This window comes from Lutra lutra, chromosome 18 (genome assembly GCF_902655055.1).
Source record: "Lutra lutra chromosome 18, mLutLut1.2, whole genome shotgun sequence".
Lineage (NCBI taxonomy): Eukaryota > Metazoa > Chordata > Mammalia > Carnivora > Mustelidae > Lutra > Lutra lutra.
Genome location: NC_062295.1, coordinates 34,195,388 through 34,223,037, shown reverse-complemented (window position 1 = coordinate 34,223,037; position 27,650 = coordinate 34,195,388). Strand labels below are relative to the sequence as shown.

At 56.2% G+C, this 27,650-nt stretch overlaps 2 protein-coding genes across 3 annotated transcripts; one reads left to right on the top strand and one right to left on the bottom strand.

The window, feature by feature from the left end:
• The first annotated feature begins 181 nt into the window (after positions 1 to 181).
• Positions 182 to 13,403, top strand: ARPC1B (actin related protein 2/3 complex subunit 1B). Of its 2 annotated transcripts, none has more exons than XM_047712801.1 (10): positions 182 to 336; positions 7,246 to 7,322; positions 8,023 to 8,127; positions 8,545 to 8,767; positions 9,463 to 9,570; positions 10,741 to 10,947; positions 11,054 to 11,129; positions 11,732 to 11,937; positions 12,720 to 12,810; positions 13,078 to 13,403. In XM_047712801.1, the coding sequence occupies exons 2-10, from the start codon at positions 7,259 to 7,261 to the stop codon at positions 13,114 to 13,116; spliced, it is 1,119 nt and encodes a 372-aa protein (XP_047568757.1). In that variant the 5' UTR covers positions 182 to 336; positions 7,246 to 7,258; the 3' UTR covers positions 13,117 to 13,403. The 2 variants fall into 2 exon arrangements, with proteins under 2 accessions (XP_047568757.1, XP_047568758.1); XM_047712802.1 differs by having other exon boundaries at positions 235 to 335; positions 7,242 to 7,322.
• Positions 13,404 to 16,635: 3,232 nt separating this feature from the next.
• Positions 16,636 to 27,605, bottom strand: PDAP1 (PDGFA associated protein 1). Its single transcript, XM_047712805.1, has 6 exons — positions 27,450 to 27,605; positions 24,212 to 24,303; positions 22,787 to 22,894; positions 20,664 to 20,785; positions 18,458 to 18,609; positions 16,636 to 17,349 (listed from the first exon to the last, which is right to left on the bottom strand). Exons 1-6 carry the CDS (start codon positions 27,460 to 27,462, stop codon positions 17,291 to 17,293), a joined length of 546 nt encoding a protein of 181 aa, XP_047568761.1. The 5' UTR covers positions 27,463 to 27,605; the 3' UTR covers positions 16,636 to 17,290.
• Positions 27,606 to 27,650: the final 45 nt, after the last annotated feature.

Below are 27,650 nucleotides of genomic sequence, written 5' to 3'. Positions count from 1 at the left end.
AGAGGGCGCTCTCTCCGCGGTGGGCACGTGTGCACTCCGCCCAGCTGCCGCTCTGGCTCTGCGCCTCCCTGAGCCTCAGTTTCCCCACCCGTTAAGTTGCGAGGGGCGGTCGCGGAGGGTTTCTGGGCTCCTGGGCGCCGCGCAGCCCCCACCCCGGATGGGTGGGCGGGGCCTGGGATCTGGCGGCCACCACCCCGGTCGCCGCCCCCGTCCCCGCGGGGCTGAGGCTGGGAGGCCCCGCCCCCCGCCCACGAGGAAGTGGCTGCGGCTCGGCGCGGGGCCCAGAGCCGGTTCGGCGCGTCGACTGCCCAGAGTCCGCGGCCGGGGCGCCGGGAGGTGAGGGGCTTGGGGACCCCCCGGAGGGGAAGGGGCGCCCCCGGGGGAGGGGGCGGGGAGTTGCATGCAGGTGAGGAGGGTGCCGGGCGTCCGCAGACGTGGGGGCGCGGGGAGGGGGTGCCCGGGTGAAGGGGCACAGGGCTGGGGGCTTGCCAGGTGTGTGGGTCCGCCTGGAGGTGAGGGGACCACGCGATGGCGGGCCGGTTCCGGGGTGGGGGCCCCCTCCAGGCGAGGGAAATTCTGGGCTCCCTGCCCCCCGGCGCCGTCGGGGCGGCCCCGGCCCCCGTGGTGCCGCCCCGGCCTCCTCCTCCCTGCCCCTCTGTCTGTCCCCCCGCTGTTTCGGGCCGCGAGCGCCCCACGCCCAATCACTTCCCCTCCATCCTCCAGCCTTCCGGGTTGCTCGGGCCGGGAAATGAGCTGGCGCCCCCGCCCACCTTGCCCCTCCCTCCTCCCCTCCCCCGCGCCACCTCCCCGGCCCCCAGCCCACCCCTAAGCCCCTGGGGCCCGGGTTCGCGGTCCTCACCCGGAGGGGTTCCCGAACGCTGAGCGCAGCGGCCCCTCCTTGGCCCGCGGGGAAAGCAGCGGGGCCCGCCCAGGGCGGTGACAGTAACCCTGAAAAGACTAGCGGGAAGCCCCGGAACCAGCCTAGCGCAGGGACCGAGCAGGAGGCGCTCCCGGGGTTCTTCCAGGCTCTCTCCGGACTCCCCATGCCTGACAGGCAGTGCTGCCCAGTGGTTAAGGGCCTCTGGGACCGGGGTAAGAGTGCTAGCTTCCTCACTGGCCCATGACCTTAGCAAGCCATCTAACTTCCCTGGGCCTCAACCTATCTCATCTGTAAAATGGGGCGTCCTGAGGCTTATATGGAATAATGTGTGGAGGACGCTTGGCAACGTGCCTGGCACAGGGTACAGATGTGTGCTCTTAACTGTTGCCACTACCATCCACATTTATCAAAGTGTCTGGATGATGTTAACCTCTGAGATTTGGGGTCAGAATCCCAAACTGGGCCATGTGGGAGCTGTGTGGCTTGGAGCAAATCTTGGCTTTTTGTCTGAGTCTGTTTCCTTATGTACAAAATGAAGGTTAAAACAAACACAAAACTACTTAACTTAGTCTTGCTTTCAGGGGTAAAAGAGAATGTATGTCCAAGCCTTGGCTAAAAATACCAAGCATTTAAAGATGCCAGTAAAGGTAGTTTGTGTGTGTCTTTGTGTGTAATCCACTACCTCCTTTTGGATAGTTAAACGGCATCCCAACATGTTAGTTTCACAGTTTACTCTTGCCATATTTGTAGTCCTCTGGATTTTTCCACACTTCCATCATTCTTAAGGGGGTTATTATGAACATGTTTGCTTAAAAAAAATGTCAGTGGTTATTTTCTTAGCACCAAAATGAATTTATGCCACCAAAGAGTGTTAATTTTTAAGTTCCTGTTCATATTATTCTGTTTGTTCCGACCCAGTTGTTGAATTGTTATCGTATTGCTCTCAGAAAGGCTGAACAAATTAGTAACAAATGAGTTTCTCCGCAACTCTGCCAACATTGCGTTTTATGTGTTTTTGGATTTTGTTTTGTTTGGATTGCTTTATTAATAAGTTTTATGGTGCCTTTCTAGGACTGTTTTCATTTATATTTCTTGACTTGATTTTTGCCTCGTTTGTAAGACTTCAGGAGCAGACCTGCGGAGGAGGTATTAGCTGGTCTATGTGGGGTGGCAAAGGCTACTCCATATACACAGGAAGTTGAGTAACTGCATAGCACGTGTGCAAAATGGCTTGCTGGCAGCTCTCTGGAGCGCCTGAGCTGGGTGGGGACTTCCCTGAGTGCCTGTAGGGCCAAGATCCTGCTCCAGACTGCTCCTTCCTGGCTTAGCCTCAGATACAGCCAAACCTCTGGCTTCAGAGAAGCCTGGCCAAGCTTCTCTGAAAGCAATGAGGAACCTTACAGCTGGTACCTTGTTCACCCCAGCCTTTCCTGATCCAGATGTGAAGGAAGTATTGGCTGAGGCTTCCAGCCAGTATGGAGAGAGGCAGAATTTGCCCCCAGCACTGTAAGGAAGGAGCACTAAGCCAGGCTTTTCCTGGCTTGCTCTGCTTTGGAGGGGAGCTGAGTTCTTCCTAAATGCTCGGAGACAACCTTCTAGAGTTCAGGTTTCCAAGCTTTGCTAATCATTGACCCTAATCAGGAAGAAGGAAAAAAAAAAAAAAAAAACTGGGTACATACTCCCCAGTAAATATTTTAAAATTGCATACATAGGCCACTGAGATAATAAAGCCTATTTCTTATAACCCATCCCCTAAAGGAAAGGATGGGATTCATTCGACCACATTTAAGAAATATTATTGAGCACATGTTATGTGTGTCAGGCACTCTAGTTGGTGCTGGGGATACATGGGTGGACAGAGCACATACCCTATCCCTAGGGAGCTTACCTCCCTATCCCAGTGCCTGGTCTCTGGCAACCCCCGCAGGGAAACCCACACCCTACTTTGGAGACCCAAACCCCCTCCCAGACTTCAGGCCACTCTTCCCTGTGCTGCCCCAGCTCTGGGTGATGTCCCACCTATTCATACTGAGCGTTCCCTGTGTGCTGGAAGGATGCCGGGGATAGGGCTACCGGGAACATGGAGATCCTGGCTTGAGGCTGGCAGAGGGGAGGCAGGCCGAGGAAACTCAGCATTTGGCCCACACTCCCCCAGCCTCTGTTTTTGGGGTAATGAGGCACAGATCCCACCATATGGATTCCTAGTCCCAACACCGTACCCAGAGTGCCTTCCTCCCTTTGTCCCCAGAAGACCAACGGGCCCATGGTGCTGGCTCACAGGGCTGCAGTGTTAAGTGGCAGCGCGCGGGGGTGGGGAGGGTCGGAGGCCATGACTTCAGCCTGCCTTTGTCTCCCCCTTGAGCCATTGCTGAGGTATTGTGTTGTCAACACACTTGGGCAAAGCAACTCTAATTGCATATTCTTTAGGGGGACTGGCTGGTGGTGGGTGCTAGCCCCCTCCCCCACCCACAGAAGTTTCCTGGGAACTATGAAGTCGGAGTTGTGCGGGAGGGTGGCTCAGTGTGAAGGCAGCCTCACTGTGTCTGACCACCGGGAACAATCCACTGATTCTCCTCTTGGAGGATGTAGCCCTGAGGCAACAGTGGCCAGAGAAGCTACTCCCCCCTCTGGGTTACCACTTCCTCATTGCTGACTTGGGGGTTGGGAGTCATTGCTGAGGCCCTGCTGTTTTAGTTGCTTTGCAGAAATTATGAAAAAGTTATGAAAAGGGGAAGATGCACCTCTTCTCTCCCACCCCCTTCCCCTGTAAATACCCCAAGTCCCTTTAAGGTGTTAGTTAATGCAGCGTACTATGAGTATTTCTGCCTGAATTCATGCTAAAGTGTGATTGGCTGATAGATGTGGTCTGAGCCTCCCCTCATCATCCTGCCTGTCCCCACTGTGCCTGTGGCCGTCTTTATCAGCCCTTTCCTCTCCCACTTGAGGACCTTTGGGTCCTAAGAAACAATGGTCAGGGCTCCCTAAGTCCTCTTGCCTGTGTTACTAGTATGGGGGCTGCTGTCTTCAGCAGACCCAATCTCTCCATCCTCACAGCCTGGAACTCTGGAACATCACACTCGACAGGCTTTTTAGAGCCTGGCCCCCAGGTCTAGATAGATACTCTTGCCCAAGACCCAACAAGAAGCAGAGACACCCGGCCACACAGTCTGGGCCCAGTGGAGCTGGGAAGTTAATTCTGCAGACAAGCTGTGGGCCCAGAGACCCTCAGGGGTGTAGCCATGGGGCTTCTTCCTTCTGGGCCAGTGGGGCTGAAGGGGTGGGGGGTGGTTGGCCTTCACAGCACCGGCAGGAGCCCGGCCAGGGTGTGGAAGTGGGCCTCTGGCCTTCTCTCCGCCCCACTGGCGACCTTGGAAAATGAGGGTGGGCAGATTAGCACGGATAGCCCTGGTCCTCCCACTTCTTAGTCTTGTCGTCTGTGGTGTGGATGGTGACGAAGTTCTCCAGCCAACCTGGATGCCTGGGCTGCCCTGGCCGGTGGTACCAGAAGTGCTGGGGGAGTCCCCATCAGGCCTGCTGACCTAAGCTGAGGGACCCCAAGTGCCACTTCCGGGGGCCTTTGTCTTCCACGGAGAGGCCTTATAAGGAGAGGCTGGGGAAGCGACCATGGTGGGAGCTGTGTGCTTGTGTGTGAGCGTGCAAGGCTGGACGCATGGGAGCATGCAGGGGCAGTGTGCCTGTGTCCAAGGCTGAACATGGAGAACGGGGAGGCAGTATGGTTGTATGCGTGTGCAAGACGACACGTGGAAACATGCGGGAGCATTGTGCTTGTGTGCCTGTACAAAGCTGAACAGGCGGGAGCATGTGGGAGCAGTGTGCTTGTGTGTGTGTGTGCAAGGCTGAACTCATGAGAGCAGTGTGCGTGTGTGTGCACAGCTGAACACATGGGAGCATGCAGGGCAGTGTGCTTGTGTGCATTTGTGAGGCTGAACACATGTGAGCGTGTGTGGCCTGAGTCTGGGCTGCAGCTGTGTCTGTTTTCTCTGCCTCAGCAGTATTGATCAAGGACCCACTTGGTGCCCTTGGTGCTCCAGGCACATCCCTGTCCTGTACCTGCACATGTATCTTTGTACCCCTGAGACCTGGGCTGCCCCAGGAACCTTCCAGAGCTTCCTGCTATAAATGAAAACAGGTTTTGGATCTGGGGTGAGCAGGAGGAGCAGGGCCCACAAGACGGTGACTGGGGGTCAGGAAGCCAGGCCCAGCAGGATATGTGGGGCCGCCTGGGGCAGGCTGGTCCCTGAGCCCTGGATTTCTCGGGGGACAGTGGGCTACATGCAGCCAGTCCCTCTCTTGCGGCTGGGCCCCAACTCCACCCTGTGCCTTCCAGCAGAGCCTCATGTAAACAGGTGGCCGTTGCCCTGAGGGGCCGAGGAGGTGCCCAGTAAGTTTCCTGGGGTGTTCGGGGCTCAAGCCCAGGGCTGGGGAGAAGCCATCCTTTAGCCTAGTCCGTGAGCTGCAAACCTGCCAACCCGTTCCTGGTGACACCTGCCAGGTGTGAGGGTGGGTAGTTTCCCCCTCGCTGAACCTCAGCCTCTCTTTCTGTCCTCTGGGGCTGTGGCATCTGAGCACTAAAGTCAAGAACACTTGTTGGGGGGGGGGGATGGGTGAAATAGGGGAAAGCAACTAAGGGCACACTCGTCTTGATGAGCGCGGAGCACCATGCAGAATTGAGTCACTAGGCTGTACACCAGAAGCTAATGTAGCACTGTGCTAATAATCCTGGAATTAAAAAAAAGAGAGAGAGAGATGCCTGGACTGCTTAGAGCTGGCAAGGGAGGAGCATGCTGGATATGTTGGGTGGTTGGGGGAGGGTTGCTTTTTTTTTTTTTTTTTTTAAATTTTAAGTCCTCTCTACACCCACCACGGGGCTTGAACACAACCACCCCAAGTTCAAGAGTCGCATGCTCTACTGACTGAGCCAGCCAGACGCCCCCATAGTTTAACTTTTTAATAAAGAACTTCCTCTCCTGGGCACTAGGGACAGTATACAGTTGTGTTCATCACGTACTTACGGAGCAGCTACTACGTGCCAAGCACTTAGGCCCTGGGTAGAGCACGGTGGGCTCCAGGGTGAGAGCTGTGTGCATCCAGCTCCGTCGGTCCCAGTGGGGGGGAGCCGCAGGTGCAGCGAATGAGTACAGAGTGACAGATGGTCGCTGGTGATTCTCTGCGGGGAGTCTTCCCTCTGGGAATAGGGAGCCCCGGGGTAGGCTGAGGTGGCGGCCTTGGAACACAGACCTGAAGTGCAGCAGTGCGGGCTTAGCAGGCAGGTGCGCAGTCAGGGGAGTTCTGGAGGCCTGGGGAACAGCCAGTGCAAAGGCCTGAGCCCCATGGGCCCTGGGATCAGCCGCTGAGTGGGGGAGACAGACGCCCACACGGGTGGGTTGTGGCTGGGTGTCCCCCCGCGCGAGGTGCGTCGTGAACACCCGAATGTGCCAGGCATGGCTTAATGTCTTATTTTACTCTCTCAACCCCTCTGGGGGCAGGATTCCTGTTCCTGCGGGGCACATGTGGACACAGGTTCGGAGGGGTGAGCGATACGCCCAGGGTCAGTCACTGGCGGCAAGCAGGGCGGCAGGCTGGCTGGGGAAGTAGGGGAGAGCGCAGGTTTGAGAAGTCAAGTTCACCTGGGGTCTTTCCAGTTGAGTAGGACTTTGCCAAGTGGAACAGGGTGGGCAGAGCTGGGCAGGGAGGGGATGGGGGGGCGGGGAGAGGAACTGCCCCTCCCCCACTCGTGTGTATCCCACCCCACTTCAGGCTCAGGGGAATTTCAGAGGCAGGGGAGGAAGGTGTCTGTGTGTCGGTCCGTGCCCTCACCTGCAGGCCCCTGCAGACCAGCTTCCTGCCCTCCCTCCTGAAATCCAGAGCTCTGGGTGTGGGAGGCTGCCTGCTGTGTGCTGGGCACCGCTCTCATTTCGTCCTCACTCCATCTTTTAAAAAAAAAAAATTTTTTTTTTTTTTTTAATTTATTTGAGAGCAAGACCATGAGTGCGGGGTGGGGGGTGAGTGGTGGAGGGAGAGGGACAAGCAGACCCTTCACTGAGCAGGGAGCCCGATGTGGGCTCGATCCCCACCCTGAGATCGTGACCTGAACAGAAGGCAGATGCTTAATGGACTGAGCCACCCAGGCATCCCTCACTCCATCCTTCTGAGGGGGATGCCCTCTATCCTGGAGGAAACTGAGGCACAGATGATGAGGGACACCTGACCTGAAACAGGGTTAGCACACCCCACTCAAGGGAAGACCAGGCTGGCCCCTGCTGCCCTCCCACAAGGTTGGCTGGGGCCTGTTCTGGGGTCAGAGGCAGGGATTGACTGGGGGTCCCTTCCTCTCTCGGGCGCAGGAGCTAAGGAGCCATGGCGTACCACAGTTTCCTGGTGGAGCCCATCAGCTGCCATGCCTGGAACAAGGACCGCACCCGTGAGTGCCGCTGCCACAGGATGATGTGGGGGAGGGGGAGCGGGAGCCCCCGGAGTGCGTGCGGGCGGTACAGCAGCTGGGCGCCCTAGACTGTGGTCTCTGAGGGTTGGCTGTCCCCTTCCTTCACCTCTGGTCCCAAGGATGTAAGAGGGGTTGGACGAGTTCTGGCCACACACAGGGGCAGCTGGCGAGGAGGGCCGTGGGGGGGTGGAGGGGAGAGTGCGGCCCCATGCTGGGCCAGGCCCTGCTGCAGATGCCACTGGGGCTCTCCGGCTGGAGTGAGAAATGAAGATGGCTTGGAGAGAAACACACAGGACGAGGGAAAGCATTGGGAGGCAGAGGCGCTGGCTTAGAAAAGGCGGCCACGGAGGTCTTTTGGGGGAGGTAAACGAGGCAGCCATGCCAAGACCTTGCGGCAGGAGAGCCTGGCACTGTCCGGAGCAACAAGGATCTCAGGGCTGGAGATGGGGAGCAGAGAGCAGTAGCAGGAGGGGAAGTCATGAGATTGCTGTGGGGGTGCCTATGGTTAGTGGGTGCAGGTGAAGGATGGCTAGTCCCAGGGGAGGGGTCTCAAGGTGCTTCAGGGAGCCCTGCACCAAAGCAGAAGGGTTAAGGGTGTTCCTGGGAGAGGGTCTTGAGTAAATGGGGAATCTGGGCACTCACACCTCCTCCTCCCTACCCCCACCCTTCTTTCCTACAGAGATTGCCATCTGCCCCAACAACCACGAGGTGCACATCTATGAGAAGAGCGGGGCCAAGTGGGTCAAGGTGCATGAGCTCAAGGAGCACAATGGGCAGGTGACAGGTACGGCAGGCTGGCTCCGAAGAGGAGATGGGGTGGGGAGGTCCAGCCAGTCATCCTATCCTATCAGGTAGGATAGTTTGGGTTGCAAGTAACACAACCCTAATTCAAACTGGCTCAAGTTATAAAGGGATCATGTTGGCTCACATTACTGAAAAACTAAAGAGATTTCTGGGCTTCAGGAAAGGCTTGATCCAGCATCTCAGTTCAACATTGCCAAGGACCCATTTCTTTTCCATCTCTTGGCTTTCCAGCCTGTTTGGTAATACTTTGGAGAGCTATAACACTCTCAGTATTAGTTCTAGTGGCACCCCCCGGAGCAGCTTGTATCCACATTGTGGTCTCTAAGCCCCTCCTACATGGATGCCAGGGAGCCTTTCTGCTTGGATGACTTCAGCCTGTTTTCTCACCATCTCACAGGCATCGACTGGGCCCCTGAGAGTAACCGGATCGTGACCTGTGGCACAGACCGCAATGCCTACGTGTGGACACTGAAGGGCCGCACGTGGAAGCCCACACTCGTCATCCTGCGGATCAACCGTGCTGCTCGCTGTGTGCGCTGGGCGCCCCAGGAGAACAAGTTCGCTGTGGGTAGTGGCTCCCGTGTCATCTCCATCTGCTATTTTGAGCAGGAAAATGACTGGTAGGTGCCTGGGCAGGGGCAGGGTGGGTTGGAAGGGACCCTGGGGCTACAGACCTAATGGTGGCAGGACTAGTGTCCCAGAGAGCACTGGACAGGGTTCAGGAGCCCTGTTCGCATAACACTGAGGAAGTATGTCCTCTCTGGACCTTGTAGTTGAGGCGACAGGCACTTGCACAACTCTGTCTCATTACTAAGGGCACAGATCACCCCAGGACCCCTTCTGTGGGCATTGCTTAAAGCCCCGCACACTTGCTTGCATGGACTCCCTGACAGCCCCCTGGACTGGGCTTCTGTTGTCCCCATTTTTCAGACGAGCAAAGGCAGGCCCTGAGCTCAGGTCACTTGTCTGAGATGTCCAGCCTGTCATGTTCCAGGGCCACATCATCTTTTCCCCTGGGTCCCTGAGGGCAGAGGCTAGGCTGGAGTCTGGGAGACCGGAGATCGAATTCTACCCTGGCCAGTTAGCTACCATATGACTGAGCCTGCCCCAGGCTTGCTGTGAGGTTTCAATTAGGCCGCCAGGGATAGAGTTCCCAGCTGGAGGGGACCCACACCCCATTGGCCTGATCCAGGCCTCTCCCTTCGGAGAAACTGGGGTTTCTGCAGATCCCTGGGAATGTGGAGTCCCTGGGGCACTGGGGACTTGGGTGCTGAGACTGCCAGTCCCCCTCCCCTCTACCTGTCCGTGTTCCCAGGTGGGTTTGCAAGCACATCAAGAAGCCCATTCGCTCCACGGTGCTCAGCCTGGACTGGCACCCCAACAACGTGCTGCTGGCCGCGGGCTCCTGTGACTTCAAGTGCAGGTAAGCAGGGGCCTCCCTGATACCAGCACAGGAACCGGGGTGGAGGGAGCCTGGTGCCCTGCCTTCCAGACCCACTCTGCCACCAGCAGGGTAACCTGGGGCCTCGATCCAGCATCTGTGAGGTTTCGGCGGGGTTGCCACTGGGTCCTGTCTCCAGCCCTCAGTGTTGGCAGGTTGCAGCCCTGGCTACCGCTTCATGTCAGCAAGTACACTTTCCCAGGCCCTCCTCTCCTTCAGTTGCCTTATCTTCCGTCTCAAGGACAGTGAGTGGGGGGACCTGTCTCACACTGGCATACGTGACTGGGCTTAGACCAATCTGCCTCATCATCTTGGGCCTGGAACGCAGCATCCCCAGTTGCCACTGGCTCTTTGTTCTTGTGGGCGTAGCACCCGTGAGCCTGCCGAGCCCTGTGGCTCCCAGCTTCAGACAGGTGGCCTGGGTCTCTGCCTGGGAAAGACTGTGGCAGGCCCCAGGGGCTCCTCTGGAGGCCCTGGCCCGGAGAGGGTGACGTCCCACTGAGGCTCTGCTGGTAGGTGGGGAGCTGATCTGCCCGGTGCCTCCGTGCTGGCCCTGGGACAGAGCAAGGACGTCAGCATATGGGAAAGTGGTGTACTGGGTAGAGCTGGTGGGGAAGGCGGCTGGCCTGATTTAAGGTGCAGAGCAGGGGCGCCTGGGTGGCTCAGTGGGTTAAGCCTCTGCCTTTGGCTCAGGTCATGATCTCAGGGTCTTGGGATTGAGCCCCACATTAGGAATCTCTGCTCAGCAGGGAGCCTACTCCCCACCCCACCACCTGCCTGCCTTCCTACTTGTGATCTCTGTCAAATAACTAAAATCTTAAAAAAAAAAAAAAAAAAAAAAAAAAAGTGTGGAGCAGGGAGGAGGAGGGGCATTCTAGTGGCTGGCTGTGGAGTGGAGGCACCTGCATGATGGGGACCAGGATACCCCCCGGGGCCGTGTCAGCTGTGCATAGTCAGGCCTCAGAGGAGGGCCCAGGAGTGCCCAGGACACTGACTGCACCAGGAGGGCCCTGAAGCCCACACTCATCTGAGTGAAGATGCAGGTCACAAAAAGCCAGCTCTGGTGCCCACCAGCTCCCAGCGGGGCACTCTGGCCTCCCCAGGCCCCGGACCCCCTTGGTCACCACGGCTTCTCTTGGTCTCTCCTGGCAGGATCTTCTCGGCCTATATCAAGGAGGTGGAGGAACGGCCAGCACCCACCCCATGGGGCTCTAAGATGCCCTTCGGGGAGCTGATGTTTGAGTCCAGCAGTAGCTGCGGCTGGGTGCACGGCGTCTGCTTTTCCGCTGGCGGCAGCCGCGTGGCCTGGGTCAGCCACGACAGCACCGTGTGCCTGGCTGATGCCGACAAGAAAATGGCGTGAGTACAGGACCCCGGGGTCAGGGGGCAGCCAAGGCCCAGAGCAGGAGGGGCTGGAGCGACTGACCTCTCTCTCTCTCTCTCTCTCTCTCTCTCTCTCTCTCAGAGTCGCGACTCTGGCCTCTGAAACGCTGCCACTGCTGGCCCTGACCTTCATCACAGACAACAGTCTGGTGGCAGCGGTGAGGCAGGGAGGGGGGCAGAGAGGGAGCGGTGCCAGTTAGACCTGCTCCCCACTGGTCTCCCCCCACCTTCTCTTCATCTCCTTGGGCACAATGGGCTGCCTTCTGCTGTAACAAGGCCCTGGTGGCAACGCTTACCGCAGTGCAGGTGTTGGGGGGGGCCCTGCTCAGTGCAGGGGAGCTGCGTCCCCTTCATGTGCCCCAGTTGCCATGGAGGGAGGAGGGGGAGCTTCCCCCCTCAGCAAACACACTTGAGTCCCAGACGGGGGTCGGCCTGCTTTGCCTCCAGAAGCGTGCAGCGTGGGGTATTGTCCCAGAGCAGTGTAACCAGCTGGGCAGGACATATCATCCCTGAGCTTCCAGGGGAAGAAGGCCGCCCCCAGATGCTCCCCCCGACACCAGCACCTGGTCCCTTTCCGTATACCCGGGCGGGCCCGGCTGTGTCTCCGGGCTGGCATGGGCTTCCCCATAGCTCCACCCAAGTCCTGCCACCAGACGCCCTTGGTATCGTGCCTTGTCTCCAGACTGTTTCCCAGTGCGTAAGATGGGGGTGCTGTGCCCGCCCTTGGCCACGCTCCCATGACATCCCCGCCCTGTCACAGGGCCACGACTGCTTCCCGGTGCTATTTACCTACGATGGCACCACAGGGACTCTGAGCTTCGGCGGGCGGCTGGACGTGCCCAAGCAGAGCTCACAGCGTGGCCTGACGGCCCGAGAGCGCTTCCAGAACCTGGACAAGAAGGCGAGCTCAGATGGCAACGTGGCCTCCGGTGCTGGCCTGGACTCGCTGCATAAGAACAGTGTGAGGTGAGGGCGGAACCAACCTTGACTCTCCCCGCAGCAGCGTCAGGGGCCGGGGGTCCTGACTTGGGAAGCGGGGCGACCTCTGGGTAGCACAAAAACAGCATCAGGTGAGGGCAGTGCAGGCGCTGTGCTCTGCGTTTTTAGGACATGGTGGTGTGGGGATCATCACAGTTCTCTGGGGCCACCAGGCCCATGGGGCAGAGCCCTGGCTCCTGCGGCCGCCTCTCTGAGCAGTGAGGCAGGATGATGCGTGAGAAACTGTCCCCAACGCCCCAGTCCTGCCAGCCCCAGGTGTCCACCCACGGCCAACCAGGGACAAGTACGGCGGGACTTCCTAACCAGCGCCCCCCGGCAGGTGAACCCCTGTGGCCATCATCTCCAGTGTCATTTTCGGACCCAACGCCTGAGCCCGGCTTTCAGGACTCGGAACGACCCTGTGGGTCCTCCCGGCCCCTGGTTTTGCCTTGCCCCGATCCTGCTACAAGCCTGTCACCCTGGACATTCCCCACACGGTGTGGGATTCGTGCCCTGCCTGGCCTCTGCACGATGGGTTCCATTTGCCTGGGCTTCCCTACTGCTCCTCCAAGCAGACTCGGGAGCCCCGTCCTCTGCAGCCCTCCGCAGCCCGCTCCCCGGGCTCTCTGTGGGGCACACCCCACCTGCACAGCCCAGCACTTCTCACCAGAGTTGGCTGACCTGAAGGGTGGGAGCTCCTGGAGGCCGGTGGGCCCCAGTCCAGCAAAGGGCTCCGGCTGGGACCCATCAAGCTCTCCTCCTCTATGCAGCCAGATCTCGGTGCTCAGCGGGGGGAAGGCCAAGTGCTCCCAGTTCTGCACCACAGGAATGGATGGCGGCATGAGCATCTGGGATGTGAAGGTGAGTCCTAGCCCACCCTGGCCCTTCCTCCTTGATTCCTCCAGGAGGAAGGTACTGCTTGGACTGAAGGTGGTGGGAGATGAGGGGCACTCCCTGGGGCACCTCCCTTTAGGGCTGGGACTCAAATCCAGGTCTGCCTGACTCAAAGACCAGGTTCTCTGTCCTCTGGCAGGTTGGGGCTGGGCTGGCTAGGGGCCAGGTCCCTGGGGGTGGGGTGGGTGTGGGACAGCTGCAAATCAGACTGTCTGTTCTGCTGTCTCCTTCCAGAGCCTGGAATCAGCCTTGAAGGACCTCAAGATCAAATGACCTGTGACACAGAGTTTGCCCTCATCCCAGCTGCTGGGGGAGGGGGTCAGGGAGGCTAAGGGTCGCTTTGCTGAATTTTTCTAGGGTAGCAGTTTGGGTTCCCCTGGGGACTGCTCCAGGCGGAGGGGAGGGAGGGGTGGGAAGCTTTTCTTAACTATTGAAGGAACATGTGCCTTTTTCTTATAAAGAGATGCTTTCATTTACTGTTAAAAATGTTCTCAAAGCACTGTGCTGGTCATAAACTGCTTCAACAACGTGATGTAATAAAAAAGCAGTCTCAGAGCTGGTCTCCTGTGTTTGGGAGAAGTGCATGTTCACACGGGAACAGGTCCCTTCTGGTCTACCGACAGAATTGATCCTGAAGCCCAAGGGCCTTCTCACTGCTCCCCTTTTCCCCCCACAGTCCAGCAAGGACACAGCCAGACCCCGGGTGGCTTTCTGTCACTGGGGAGTCAGATTCCCAGACCAGACTTGCACATTCCAGGCTGCTTCTGGGTTTTAATGGAAAGTGATTTCTCTGCTTGATGTCTGCAGCTGGTTTCTGATAAATGCACACCACTTCCTAAGACAGTTCCCCCCGTTCCTGTTTCGTTCAGAGGGCCTTTTCTGTTTAACACGTGCTCCTCAGGTCCCAGTTTATTCAGTCACAGCCAGGTACTGAGTTACATCCACAGATCTGGCCTTACATTTGCAGGACAGAGGGCACCCAAACACACCTTCTCCTGGATTGCTCTAGGGCCCTTCCCTCAGGACAGCCCCCAGTCAGAAGAGGCCCCCACTGACTCTCAAATCACGAGACAGAAATTCTAAGATCCAGGAGACAAGCCACACAACTCCTCTCACTCTAAATGCTTGCCAAGGCCCCCCCAGCCCCTACCAGCCCTCTGCTAAGTGACCTTCTGGTCCTGGGGCTGACTGGACTGTTGTCAGGGCCTGGAAGGCCAGGGAAGTATCCACATACCTTTTTTTTTTTTTTTTTTTAATAGCTCAGCTCAGGGCTGAGAAGTGACCCCAGGAGATCTGTGTTCTTCTGAGACCCTGACGAGCGGGACAAGCAGCAAGCGTGCTCTTGTTCAGCTGCAGAGGCCTCGTGGATGTCAACTGTCTGCCCTTGTTATAGACAGAGTACTTGGCTTAAAACTGACATGTTCAATCTTTTGCTTCTAAGAAGGAAAAGACATTAGAGGACACGATCGGATAGGGTTGGGCTCCTGCAACAGGTGGGAAGTCCCATCAGGGAAGGAGGGCCCTGTTCTGTGATGGACAGGTCACCAGTAGACACCAGGACCACTGGCCAGGCTTTCTGGGCTTTCCTCTGCACCCCACCCCATTGGATGTTGAGGACAGTGGAGGGGACAAGCAGCTCATAGTCTCTGGCAGTTAATGACAACCCAGTGTTGGGGTCGGGGGAGAAAAGGAGGAATTGTGACGGGAGTTAAGATTCCAGGCAAGTGATAACATGCAAGAAGGACTGTGAGCGGGCGCCTGGGTGGCTCAGCGGGTTAAGCCGCTGCCTTCGGCTCAGGTCATGATCTCAGGGTCCTGGGATTGAGGCCCAAATCAGGCTCTGCTCAGCAGGGAGCCTGCTTTCCCCCCTCTCTCTGCCTGCCTCTCTGCCTGCTTGTGACCTCTCTGTCAAATAAATAAAACCTTAAAAAAAAAAAAAAAAAAAAGGAAGGGCTGAGCAAGGGTTTGACCTGTCTAGGAGCTAGAGGACTGATGTGGTGCAGGACAGGGATGAGATGGGTGGTAAGACTGGGAAGGTTCCCAGAGACCAGTTCCTGGAGGTCCTTGGGATCCTGGGAAATCAGGCCACTAAAATGGGAAGAGACACGAAGCTGCTGCTACGGTTGTGTGGGTGTGAGGGGACTGGGAATAACAGAGGCCCTGGGGACCAGCAGGATACAGGGGATCAGGGACAGGGAGGAGCTGGGATGACCTGGGTGAGTAGAGGAGAACACAACTGGGAAAATCCTAATACACTAGAGTCATTGTTTCCCCACTGTGGGAAGGCTTTGGGTGCCTGGGTGGCTCAGTCAGTTAAGCATCTTTGATTTTCGACTCAGGTCATGATCTCAAGGTCATGAGATGGAGCCCTGTGTCAGGTTGTGTGCGGAGCCTGCTTGGGATTCTCTCTCTCCCTCTGCCCCTGTTCCCATGCGCACATCTCTCTCAAATCTCTTGGGGGAAAAAAAAAAGAGCGGCCTTGTTACCCCTTTCTAAGAGAAAACTGAATGCCAGAGAAAGAAGTTACCTCCTCAGAGCCTCATGGGCAGGATGCAGCAGAGCCCGGATCCAAACTCAGGTCTGACTTTCAAGCCCCACTAGAGGGGCACCTGCTGAGAGATACTCAACGTGGGTCCGGTCGCTAGCTGAGCAGGGAAGGATATGCTTCACGACACAAGTCTTGTTGACACGTCACTCAGGTACAACGGTAAGATCTGTATGACCACTCAGAGGCTGGCTTCTGGTCTTGGCAGGGACGTCCTGGCTTCCAGTCTCACACCAAGGTCCAGTCAGACAAGGCCAAGTCCTGGGCACATGGAGCCCTGCAGGCCCAGCCACCCCTGCAAACCCCTGGCCGCCAGCATGCTAGAGGCCACCTCCTTACCACCGTGCGGCTCCAGTTCGGCCGGCTGGCAGCCCCCAGGGCCAACAACAGGGTACTCTGTACATGAACTTCCAGACGGCCACCACCTTCTTGTTCGTCTTCTCAGAGAACCTCATTTTCACAGCACCGACCTGAAATAGCTGCACGGCCTCCGTCCTGGGCAAACTCCGGTTCAGTCCCACTCCTCAGGTCCGGGGTCAGGGATTTTCTGCAGATGCTGGCGGCTGTGGAACCCCTTCAGGGGCTCCTGGGGCTGCTGAGCTCCAGAATAGTCAAGCCCAGGAGTAAGGACACGGTAGGAGTCCTTAGAAGTCAGGGGCCCAATTCCATCTCTGCCACTAAATCTTTCTGACCTCAGGCCAGACCCCGTCTTGGCACTGGGTGCTGACCTCTCAGGACCGTGCACAAAGGATGCTGGTGTTCACAAGGTGGAGTGCCCCCGAGGAAGGGGTGTGGGAGAAGGGACAGCCACAGTGGCCAAGTCTGCAGGCGGCTCACATGATGGTGCTAAGCCTGATTCCCTGCCGCCATCCCCACCTTCCAGGGTGGTAAGGATGGCATGAGGTCATGCCTGGCAATCATGCTTCTTCCCAGCACTGAAATCCTGAGACTGTGAACATCGGGGCACCTGGAGGGTAAGGCAGGGAGGTGTGGTGCTGCTGTAGTGGACTGTAGACTGGTCCCTGGCCACTCTGGCTTAGGGCCCACCACACTTGGGTTAAAGGGCGGGAGGAACTAACTCTGTACCCCAAGGTCTCTCCCAGCTCAGATGCCCAGGGAGCGGTCCCCACACGCAGCTGAGTACTACCCAAACCTTGTGGGGTGGACCTGCCCGAAAGCAACACTATGCCCTGCTGGGTGAAAAGGGCCCAGGCACAAGGGCCCAAAAATGCATCACAGAACAAATATTACGATAATGTCAAGTTTAATCTGCCAAATATACAAGTTGGACTTGTGGAGTATGTTTTGCCTGGGTGCTGCACAGTAAACAGAGGTTTCTTGAAATGATCAATGGGGAGGGTTAAGAATGGGCCCTAGCACTGGCCAGAAGGGTGGGGATGGGGTGGGGAAGGGCAGAGGGGACTTGCTGGGGACGAACCATGACCCTCAGGGACCCAAGGGCATGGGCTCCCAGACGACAGCCCCTCTGAGGGAGCACCCAGGCAACTCAGACCGGGGCTGGTTGTTGCAAACTTGTCAGCGGCTCCCCCCACACAATCAGCCCCTACCGTGCAACCTACAGGACAAATGGAAGCTCTTCTCACCCCACCTCCCAGGCACCCCCAACAAGAGTTCTGAATTCTAAAAACAGCAAAAACATTCAAATGGTTACATAGGAAATGCTGTCCCGCATCTTTCTGTCTCAGATAGCAGCCGCCCCCTCCCCCCAGCCCTCCCCACCATCCCCCCAAACGATTTCTGTGCCAAGATGAAGAGGAGGCCCCAGGCTGCAGGGGCTCCTTGCCTTGAGGGGCTGCTGCGGCGCCAGGACGGGGCAGGCGAGACTCGGCAGAGGGCCTGGCGGTGCGGCCGGATCCCTGATGCCTCCTCCCGCAGGCCGTGCTACTTATTCAGGGACAGCGACTGCATCCGTTTTCCCGACAAAGTCGCATCATCCTTTGCTGAGGGCAGGAAGGGAAGCACAGGTGTTAAGGTGAAACCACGCGGGATCCAAACACGCCCCCCGCACCCCGGGAGCACAGCACCAGCGGGCTTGAAGACCACAGAAAACACTGGCCAGTGGGCTCAGCCGGCAGAGGAGGAACAGCCTCAGGGAGCAGAGGGTTCCTGCAGGAGCCACTGCACCCTGGTGTCCAGACGTTCCCCTCACGTCCGGGTGGCTGCCCCGACACAGGCCCACCACACGACCTACTGGGCCAAGAGGAATCTCTAACCCCACCCCCAAGCAGAACCCCGCAATCACACCCTCTCCGTGTGGGTGCTGCAGCCTCCAATCAGCAACAACACGCTGAGGTCTTCCAGCTTGGGGACTGTGAGGCCAGAGCTACCAGTGGGGAGCTGGGACAGCAGGCTATCGCCAGTGTGGTGACAACCCTGGGGCAGCTGGCTTCCCCCTTCTGGGCCTCGGTTTCCTTGTGATTTGGGGAGGAGGCAGGATAGCAGATCCCTAAGGGCTCTTGTGGTCCCACACGTACAAAGGGTATGTAAGACCAGGAGGAGGGAAGCCATGAGTCAAATGCTCCTATAAACCAGACCAACTCCCCACAGCTCCCGCCACCAACCTCTGACCCCACTGGAGGGAGAGCATGCGGGAAGAGGGACAGCTGGGTCAGATTTCATCCAGGTCTGCACCGTCAGGTCCAGCCCACCCTGCCCTACCCTCTCAAGCCCGTCAGGTGGACAGCGGTTACCCGAGGCAGCTCTCCCCACTCAACAAGGCACCAGATAACTTAGCGGGACCGTCCCACTTTCATAAGGTCTGCCCTAGCTGCATCCCCGAGGCTTCCACAGCTGCTGTGCACGGAGCTCTGCTCAGATTCAAAGCCCTGTCTGAATCCCGGTTGCTGCTGGACCCTCCCAGCACCCTAGGACGTGGGGGACTGGAACACCCACATCCGCTGACAGCTAGAAAGGCACGCGCATGTACGCGCAGGCTGGGTCTCTACTCAACAATCCAACCCCATCCCATCACACAACGAGGACAATGAAGTGCAGGGTTTGGTGGCTTGCCTGGAACTAGTCAGGCAGCCACACGAGCTCTGGACTTACCTTTCCTCTCTTCTTCTTTCTTTCTGGCGGCCTCTTCCCGCTGCTTCCGGATGATCGCCAGCCGGGCAAGGTCAGCTTTGGCTTGCTCTGTCTTCCCAGCTAAATGCATCTTCATGTAACGTTCTTTTGCTTTCTGCTTCTCGATTTCTTCTCTGTGTGGATAAAATGGTGTCAGAGGGGACATCTTCCCTACCACTATCAGCTGAGCTGAACGTGGGAGCCAAAAGAGAAGCCAAGTCTCAGGCCCGGGCCCTAAGTGAAGGCAGGCGCCCTGGCTCTGCGTGTCCCCTCCATGATGGACATTCACCAAACAAGCAGAGGCACGGGGCTGGACCTCTGACGGACAGACTTGAGGGGCTGGAGGAGGTTCGAGTGGTGCAGCAGCTTTCCCAGACAGACAGCAGAGGATGGTGTGAGCTTAGCACAGAGGAAACAATGTCCACATTGTGGGGAAGGGAGGTGCTGACTAGGATCTGGTGTCCACAGTGAGAAAGGTGGACCAAATACCAAGTGAACAGTGTGTCCAAAGATGAGCAAGAGAAGGAAGGCACTGGAAATCACATTCTCTGAGGGGCAGAGAAGGGAGTGGACCAAGGAGCCACAGATGGGAACCACGTCCACCCAGTCACAGGTCAACAGAACACAGCACGGTCTCAATCTGGGCAGCCCAGATGTGCAAGAGGCTGCCCTCTGGGGTGTGAGCCCCCACTAAGGAGGGTGTGGGAATGAGAACTAGACTGCCACAGGACAAAGGTGTCAGTCACCAGCCCACTAGGCAGAGAGAGAGGTGATGGTCATGAGCTTCCCTCTGAGGATCGTCCTCCCAGGCCTGAGATTCTGAACCGGAGTGAGCACACTTTTCACTGCGCTATTGGATGGTCCCACTAATACCAGGTTCCTGGAAAAGCGAAGTACTAGAGGAGGGGCCGGGAAGTCCTGCCTAGCAGGAGCCCGAGGGAGGGACTTGGCCTCCCAGGGGCCTTCACAGCACACTACACTGGCTAATAAGAAACAAAGCCTGGGACCTGGCCCGACAGGAGAGATGGCCAGCCACCAGAAGTCAGATAAGCAGATGTCTTGCCCAGGAGACTCTGGAAAAACACATGCTACAGAGATGAGACTAGAGCATCTCTTAGCTCAGCAGGTCCTACCCTGGGAGGTAGGTGCAGAGCCAGGAGCCTCTAAGCCAAGCAGTAGAGAGCCAACCTGGCGGTGGGGGGGGCCGGTGGTGAGCAGTATGCCCGGGAGGCATCTGGGATGATGAGCAAAGCTATCCAAAGCTCTGCAAAGCCCCCTCAGTGAAGGCTAAGTGCCAGGCAGGAAGTTGGCCTTTATGGCTTTCACTCCGCAACCTCAAAAAGCCGGGGTAACAAAAGCACCCCCTTTTTACTGGTGAGAAGGAACCTACTGGAAAGCTGGAATCCTTAGCAGCCTCTAATCACACCCTAAGCCCATGAGCCTTCCCTGTGGGGTTTTCAGAGACTCCTCAGTCCTCATGGGGTTAGCACAGGAAGACGGATTTAATCCGAGCAGCCCAGGAAGGAAAGAAAAATAGGACAGCTTTCCCTAAAGGACTTCAACCTCTGGTAAGGCCCCTGATGTCAGCTGGTGCCCATCCAGAGTTAGGGCACTACTTGTCAAGGAACGGTCCTGTGCAGAGCACTCCAGCACTGGACCGAGACCCTCACCCAACCCAAGAGGAAGCTGTCTGCAGCTCCATTTCCACCTGGGACTTAAGGAGCAACCAGCAGACCTCTCCGCCCTGTGCTGTCTTCTACCTCACCCTGTGGCAGTGACACCAGAGAATGCAGGCCAACAGTGGTCAGATCAGGCTGGGGTAAGGGAAGTATCCATGGAGCAGGGCGCTCTGGAGGAAGGGACCATAACAGAACCCTCCGTATCCCTGGGCATTACTTCAAGTGCAACATTCAAGTCTGAATCTGTTGTTCTGTTTTTCCCTGCTGCGTTCCTAATGGTGAGAAAAAATTATTTTTGTGTTTTTGGAGAAGTTTCTATAGAGCCTTTAGAGAATGAGATGAAACAAATCTAAAGGCTGAAGTTGAAGCCCCAACCCAGCCACTGGGAACCTCAGAGCCCAGGAAGCAAGGGCAGGGGAACTGGGCCTCAAACACCCCCAAACCCCACCCCCAACACGCCAGCCCCTGGTCCAAGGGCCCAGGTCCCAAGGCCCAGCAGCAGAAATTACCGTTCTCTCCTTGAAAGCTCCTTGGGCCCATCCAGGTCCAGTTGTGTGACCTTTTTGGTTGTCTGTGCCACCCGGTTAGGGTTCTCGATGTCAATGAGCCCTTCCACGCCTTTGCGCTTTTGCTAAGACAGGACAGGAATGTGGCTGTTGAAGAAGTCTGGTCTTGCAGAGCCTCTGAGGGCCACTCCCACCATCTCCCAACAGCCCACCTGGACAGGGACAAGCTCCTACTCCAGCCCTGTCCCAACACGATGCTCAGCCTGAGCCTCCTAGTGGGAACAACACTCAGCAGAGTTTCCAGCAGCCTGGGAGGTACAAGGACAGAGACTGCACAGGACCAGAGCCCAATCTATGCAGAGTCCTAGCAACTGGGGATTATTCTCTCCGTTTCAGAGGTGACAGAACAGAGACACAGGACTAACTAACTTGCCTAACGCCAACCAGGGAGTAGACAGCAGATGAGCTGAGAGTCCAAGCCCAACTCACAAGCTCTCAACACACAGCACTATGTCCCCACTGCAAGCCCAGCACCCGCCCCAAGCAGCTTTCCATGGAATCCCACGGTTGATGGCAACAAGCACGGCTGGATCCCTGATGCAGGCCGGGCCAAGGACGTCAGGACCCTTTCCAGCTCACTTCCAGCTCGCTTTCCAGCTGCTAGCCCTCCCGGCTAACGGGACCTAAGTGACTTGAGAATGAGCCATGAGATCACAATCTATGGAACTGAGGAACCTGCCCCTTCTACCTTCCCTGGAGGAAGTTCAGCCAAGAGCTCAAGTCCTCAATGTAGCAGGTTGGGTGCAAGTTTCAGGCCCTGTCAACCCCTGCTTTTCTCTTTAAGTGACCAAGGAGACAGCTTTCAAACAGCAGTCAATCCGACACAGAGCTCCAGACACCAATGTCCAATCCAGCTACCTGCAAATGCCTCCACTTGCTTAGTGACATCGTGACGTGAACATGCCTCATGCACCCTGCTCCTTCCGACCATCCTTAGGCCACAGCCGTATGCCTCCTTTCCTCGGCAAACCCCAATGAACCCAACTCTTAAAACATAGTGTGAATCTGCCCACTCGTCTCCACTGCCCCTGCCACCATCCCAACACAAGCCACAATTTCTTGTCTGGAGACCTACTGCCATTTCCTTTATAACCTCAGCACCCTACGATTTACTCTCTGCAGAGAAGACAAAACCACTTTTTTTTTTTTGGACAGAGAGAGAGATCACAAGTAAGCAGAGAGAAAGGCAGGGGCGGTAGGGGAAGCAGGCTCCCTGCTAAGCAGAGAGCCTGATGCGGGGCTCGATTCCAGGACCCTGAGACCATGACCTGAGATGAAGGCAGAGGCTTAACCCACTGAGCCACCCAGGCGACCCCCAAACCACCTTTTTTTTTTTTTTTTAAGATTTTTTATTTATTTATTTGACAGAGAGAGATCACAAGTAGACAGAGAGGCAGGCAGAGAGAGAGAGGGAAGCAGGCTTCTTGCTGAGCAGAGAGCCCGATGCGGGACTTGATCCCAGGACCCTGAGATCATGACCTGAGCCGAAGGCAGCGGCTTAACCCACTGAGCCACCCAGGCGCCCCCCCAAACCACCTTTTAAAAGCAAATCTAGTCATCTTTCCCTCCCACTTCAAGGCCTCCACCAGCTGCCCCCCACCCACAACAATGAAACCCAAACCCTTTCAAGTGCCACATGGGAGCTGCCCTTGCCAACCGCTCCTCCCTCATCCCTAGCCACTCCTCTCCATATCCACGAAGGCACACCCCCAGCAGCCTCCTGCTGCTCCTGTTCCCACCCCAGGCCCTCTGAGCTTGCTAATCCAGCTGCCCTGACTGCTCTGCACGATAATTTTCACACACCTGGATCTAGCCTGTTTTTCAGATCTCAGTTTAAAAGCTGCGTCCTCACCACACACCACTTTGCTACTACTTGTTCACAATACCTGCCACTACTTGAAATTGTTGTCTACTTCCTTACTGTCTGTAACTCCCTATTAGAACATAACCCCTTAAGAGCAAGAACTCTGTCCGCATCTGCAACTAGAAATGGTGATCAACAAGCACTTGATCAACGTCTGCTGACTGAGTGAGTCCAAGTCCCAGGCCCCCACCAAACGCAGTACCTGGTAATCGTCTTCTTCATCTTCACTCTCATCTGAGTCTAGGGATTTCTTCTCCTTTTTGGGGTCACCTGCGGCCCCATCTCCACCTTCTTCTTGCTCCTCTTCTTCCTGTTTCAGAAATGGACAACCTGCAAAATCAAAAATGCACAAACCCCCTAGACTGTGACCCCTGCTCCCACCACCTCCAGACTGTGGACCCAGAAAAATTAAGCCCCCCAGAAGGCTGGGACCAAGTAGGACAAGGTCCTACTCTGCGACCCTGGCCCCTAGAAGGGGACCTGGGTCAGAGGCAGCCTATCTACTCGGCCCCACCGCCTGAAAGCCCTTCTCTGTGAGAAGTTCATCTCCCAGGGTCAGGAAGACTCAGCTGTGGGGCTGGAAACCACAGTCCCGCTCAGCTCAGCTCCCCTCCTCCTTCCCCAGCTGCCACATGCAGCTGCCAAATGGTACTTGCTTTCCTGGGCAAGTCCTTCCCTGCTTTCCACTCCCACAGTCAGCGGCAGGCCGGCCACTCCAACCTGCCCATGCGGAGGCCTCGCTGCGCTGGCTTCCTAACACGACACCCAACATGCTGCTTCCTTCCACCTTTATTGCTTTCCCACCCAAAATATGCCTAACAAAAACAGCAGGTCCTCCTGCCTTAGCACATTCTCCACACATTCTCCAAGGTCCTGCTTAGCTGCCAGCTCCTCCCTCAAGCCCTCCCCCCATCTCCCAGCCACATGCGGCCCCTCCCTTCTAGGGGCTCCCAGGCACTTCAGAGCTGTGTCACTCATCATGCCTAACTGTGCTCTTTGTGGCCCTTATCCAGGCGACGATCTAATGGTGTAGTCAGGGATGTGGACATCAACGATGATGAAAACATTCTATTTCCTGACAACAGACTGGAAAGAACACTGCAGGAACAGAGTAGAGTGAACTCCTAAGCTTGGAGTAGAGAGGGAAGGGTGAAGACCGTCAGTGAGAGTCACAGAGGAGATGACGTTCAGCAAGGTCTGCAGAAACGAACAGTACTTTGCCTGCCAGAGGAAGATAGGGCATCACATCATGCTGGGTCTGGCAAGAGGTCTGGCATGGCTAGAGCAAACAAATGGGGACTGCTGGAAGCCTGAGCTGTGGATGGGCTGAGGCTGGCGGAAGGACAGCTCCCAGAAGGCAGGAACACAGGACTAAGAACAGAGACCCACTAAGGCGATCACTGCTATAAGAACAAAGTTCTAATGGATTCACTCCAGAAGATGGCTCTCCTTTTCACTGTCGGTTGTTCTGGGACACCCGCCTGCTGTCCATGCCCCACCTCCACCCTGAATCTCAGGTGCTGACTTCTCCCTGAGAATAGGTGGTCTTTGCCTGGCCTCTCTGGATGCCATAGAGGCATGGAACCACCGTGGGCCACTCCAGTGGCCTGAACAGGCACGTACTCACCCTGGCCTTCTGCTTCTCAGCCTGGAGCTGTGCGTCGATCTCCTCAGGGCTTGTGTACTGCCTTGCCCGGCCTTTGTGGCCTCCCTTTCTCCCTGTACAATGATTGGCAGTTTAGGAAGGTGGGAAGGAATCGGCTTCCTGGATGGCTGTGGGCCCCAGGGGGCTGTGTCCTGCTTGAGGTGCTCTCATCAGAGGCTGCAGAGACCTCCCCCGCCCCCCCCCTCCACCCCTCACCAAGCATCACCCAAACCTACACTCTCCTACTTTCACACGTTCAAAAGAGGCAACACGTGACCACCTGAGGCAGCTCCAAACTGTGTGCTGCAGGTAGCTTCCTACAAATAAGACCTGAGGGGAGGGTATGGGGGAGGGCACACTGCACATAATAACTGGCCAACTCCCCTGGACCCTTAGAATCCAAACACGGTGGACCGAAATGCAGTCAGAACATGTTAACACTCACATCCCTGCTATGACTACAGGGGTTTTTACTTGCAAATGTTCCGTCACAGCCAGGCACTCATCTGATCCTCAGAATAAACCTATGAGGAGTGACAGCTGGTCCCATTCTACAGACAAGACACTTAAGATTCAAATCTCAGCTCTACCACTCGCTCGCTTTGGGCAGGTACTTAACCTCTTGAGTCTCCGTTTCTCCATCTGTGTCCTTATCTCCTAGAGTTGTCATGAGAACGAATCTGTTAACTTAGTAAATCTGCTGGAACAGTGCCCAGCACTGGATAAGCACTGCAGAAATGTATGCTACGTTTGTTACTTTTCTAACAGAGTATTTTGGCAGGAGAAAAAAAAACAAAGCCACTGACCACATTAGTGATTCACTGTAAACATCACAGAATATAATAAAATACTCCAGGTTCACCTAAGTGGTATGGTAGAAAGAAAAAACCCAAAACCTATGGGAAACTTGCTTAGAGTAGGACGCACAGCTGGGAAAGTTAAAGTTGAAAATGAAGCCGACTACCTTCTAACAGTTAAAAATGTAACTGTTTAAGGGGCGCCTGGGTGGCTCAATGGGTTAAAGCCTCTGCCTTCAGCTCAGGTCACGATCCCAGAATCCTGGGATCGAGCCCCATATCGGGCTCTTCGCTCAGCGGGGAGCCTGCTTCCTCCTCTCTCTCTGCCTGCCTCTCTGCCTACTTGTGATCTCTGTCTGTCAAATAAATAAATAAAATCTTTAAAAAAAAAAAAGTAACTGTAAATTAAAGCTCATCTGAGATTATCAGTTTTACAGTCGACCCTCTTGCACCAGGACAAGAGACTGACCCTGCTCAAGCCACCAGCCAGTTTTACAGCAGGATGGCACCTGCTCTGGTGGTCCTGAAGGATGCTGGAGTGGTTGTGGCCTCATCCATCCCCTCTTCTAGAAGCTTTGGCCCAGCTGATTTCCAGTGTCTCACTGAGTGCAGAGAATTTGTAATTAGCCAGCCAGAGCTTCTCGGGACTCCAGAGACAGTAGCACAACTACCCACCTCCTACTTCCTAGACAGCAGCTGCAGAGCCATAATTGGGCTGCTGCAGACCACACCACCCATTTTTAATGACTACCTGGGTTCCCAGGGGTGTCTCAGTCTATGCTCATGAAAGTCCTATTGTAAGAGATCAAGCTTTGCCGTTAAAAACCCCAACACCCTTTCTTGCCCTCTTAATATTCCAGGCCGTAGTCACAACTCAAAACTGGCTACTGTAGGCTCTCATCCCACACACCTGGTTAGGGGAGACTGACCTTAGTCTGGCCTACCATAACTCTTACCAAAAGTTCTCCCTGCCTTTAAAAAAATGTTTCACGTTTACACAATGCCAACAAGAGTGCATTCTTTTCTCTCAGGGAATTTTATTCTTGAAAATTAAAAAAGGCCTTTCCTTTGCTTTTCAAGCAAACCAACACAAGCAAGAAATGTAATCTTATCTGCCATGAAGCTTTTCACAAGCCAAAGATCAAGTCACTTAACCAAGATATTCAGGATTTTCTAATTGTAATCTCCAACCTTGACTCAAAGTGTCTACGAAACAGGATCCTTAGAACCAGAATTCTGGACCCCGAAGGGTTCATTTAGCATCCCCCGTTGGCAGAACACAGGAATGAGAAAAATGGAAGAGACGTGGCTCTTCCTACCACAGATGAAATCAGTAGGGAGGTAAGTTTAAATGGATTCAGCTCTGTAAACCCCAGTATCTCTGCAAGTAAAAATCAGGAAGTCATTTAGGTTTGAAAAAACTCCAAGTAGATTTCCTGTGGGCAGAAGCATCTTAACCAACATGACACATGAGCTACCACTATTAACCGAACATCTGTTCTGTGCCAGGAGTTAGCCAGGCACTTGGAGTGCTCTATTTTTTTATGACCTCTATATCTCCAGCTCCAAGAGAAGGGTTATTGGCCAGGTGCTCCAGATGAGAAAGACAGGCTGGAACTAAGTGATCTCTTCCAGGCCATGGGGTTAGACAGTGACACAGCCAGACTTCAAATCAAAAACTTCTGACTCTTAGGGAGAAGAGAATGAAGGACTGGTCTACCCTGGATCCTCTATTTTCCTGGCCAAGAAACTGACAAAACCCTACAAATAATGCTTAATGGGCACTTAACGACCGCCCCGCGCTGTAATACGCACTCCACGTGGATTACCTAGTTCAAGCCTCCCACCAGTACTATGAGGTAGGTACACTCGTAAGCTCGGTTTGCAAAATGAGAAAACCCAGACAGAGAGATGAAGCGACTGGCTCAAAAAGCACACATGGAGCCACTACCGAATAGGGGCAGTCCAAGCTAGCTCTGCCAGGCTCGAGAGCATCAAATTAGGTCTCGTTAGTCAGGCCCGGCTCGCCCAGAGCTCGAGAGGGCCCACGTTTTACGCGCAAGGCAGACGGGCCCGGCACAGGCGCGGGACGCGGTGACTCAGTCCCCGGCGAGCCTAGAAGCGGGAGGAAACCCCAAATCCCCCAAGTCAGGAGAAGCGCGCCCTAAACCCGGCCTTCCGTGTCGCCGAGGACCCGGAGCCTCCGAGTCTCCCCAGACCCACGAAGGAGTGGCTCGTGGCCACTCCGGTCCTCAGTTTCTCCAACCGGACAATTGGGCGGCGAGGCCCAAACCTGGCTCTCAGCCGGCGCGGACGTTCTCCCTCTACGCCACTCTCCAAGACGCCCGCGGGCTGAATGAACAGAGGGAGCGGGACTCGGGCAGCCCCTCGAGGCCCGCGGGCCACGCGCGCTCGCCCCTCACCTCCTTTAGGCATCGCGGCTCCTGCGGCTGCGGCGGCGGCGGCGGCGGCGCCTCGAACTGACACCGGAACCGGAAACACCTCGGGCTCGACTTCTTCCGCCCGGCCCAGTTTTCTCAGCGCTTGGCCGCGGCCGCCGCCGCCGCCGCGAGGGCTGGGGACCTCAGGGAAGCCGGCGCACGGAGACTGTCCCGGGCGTCGCC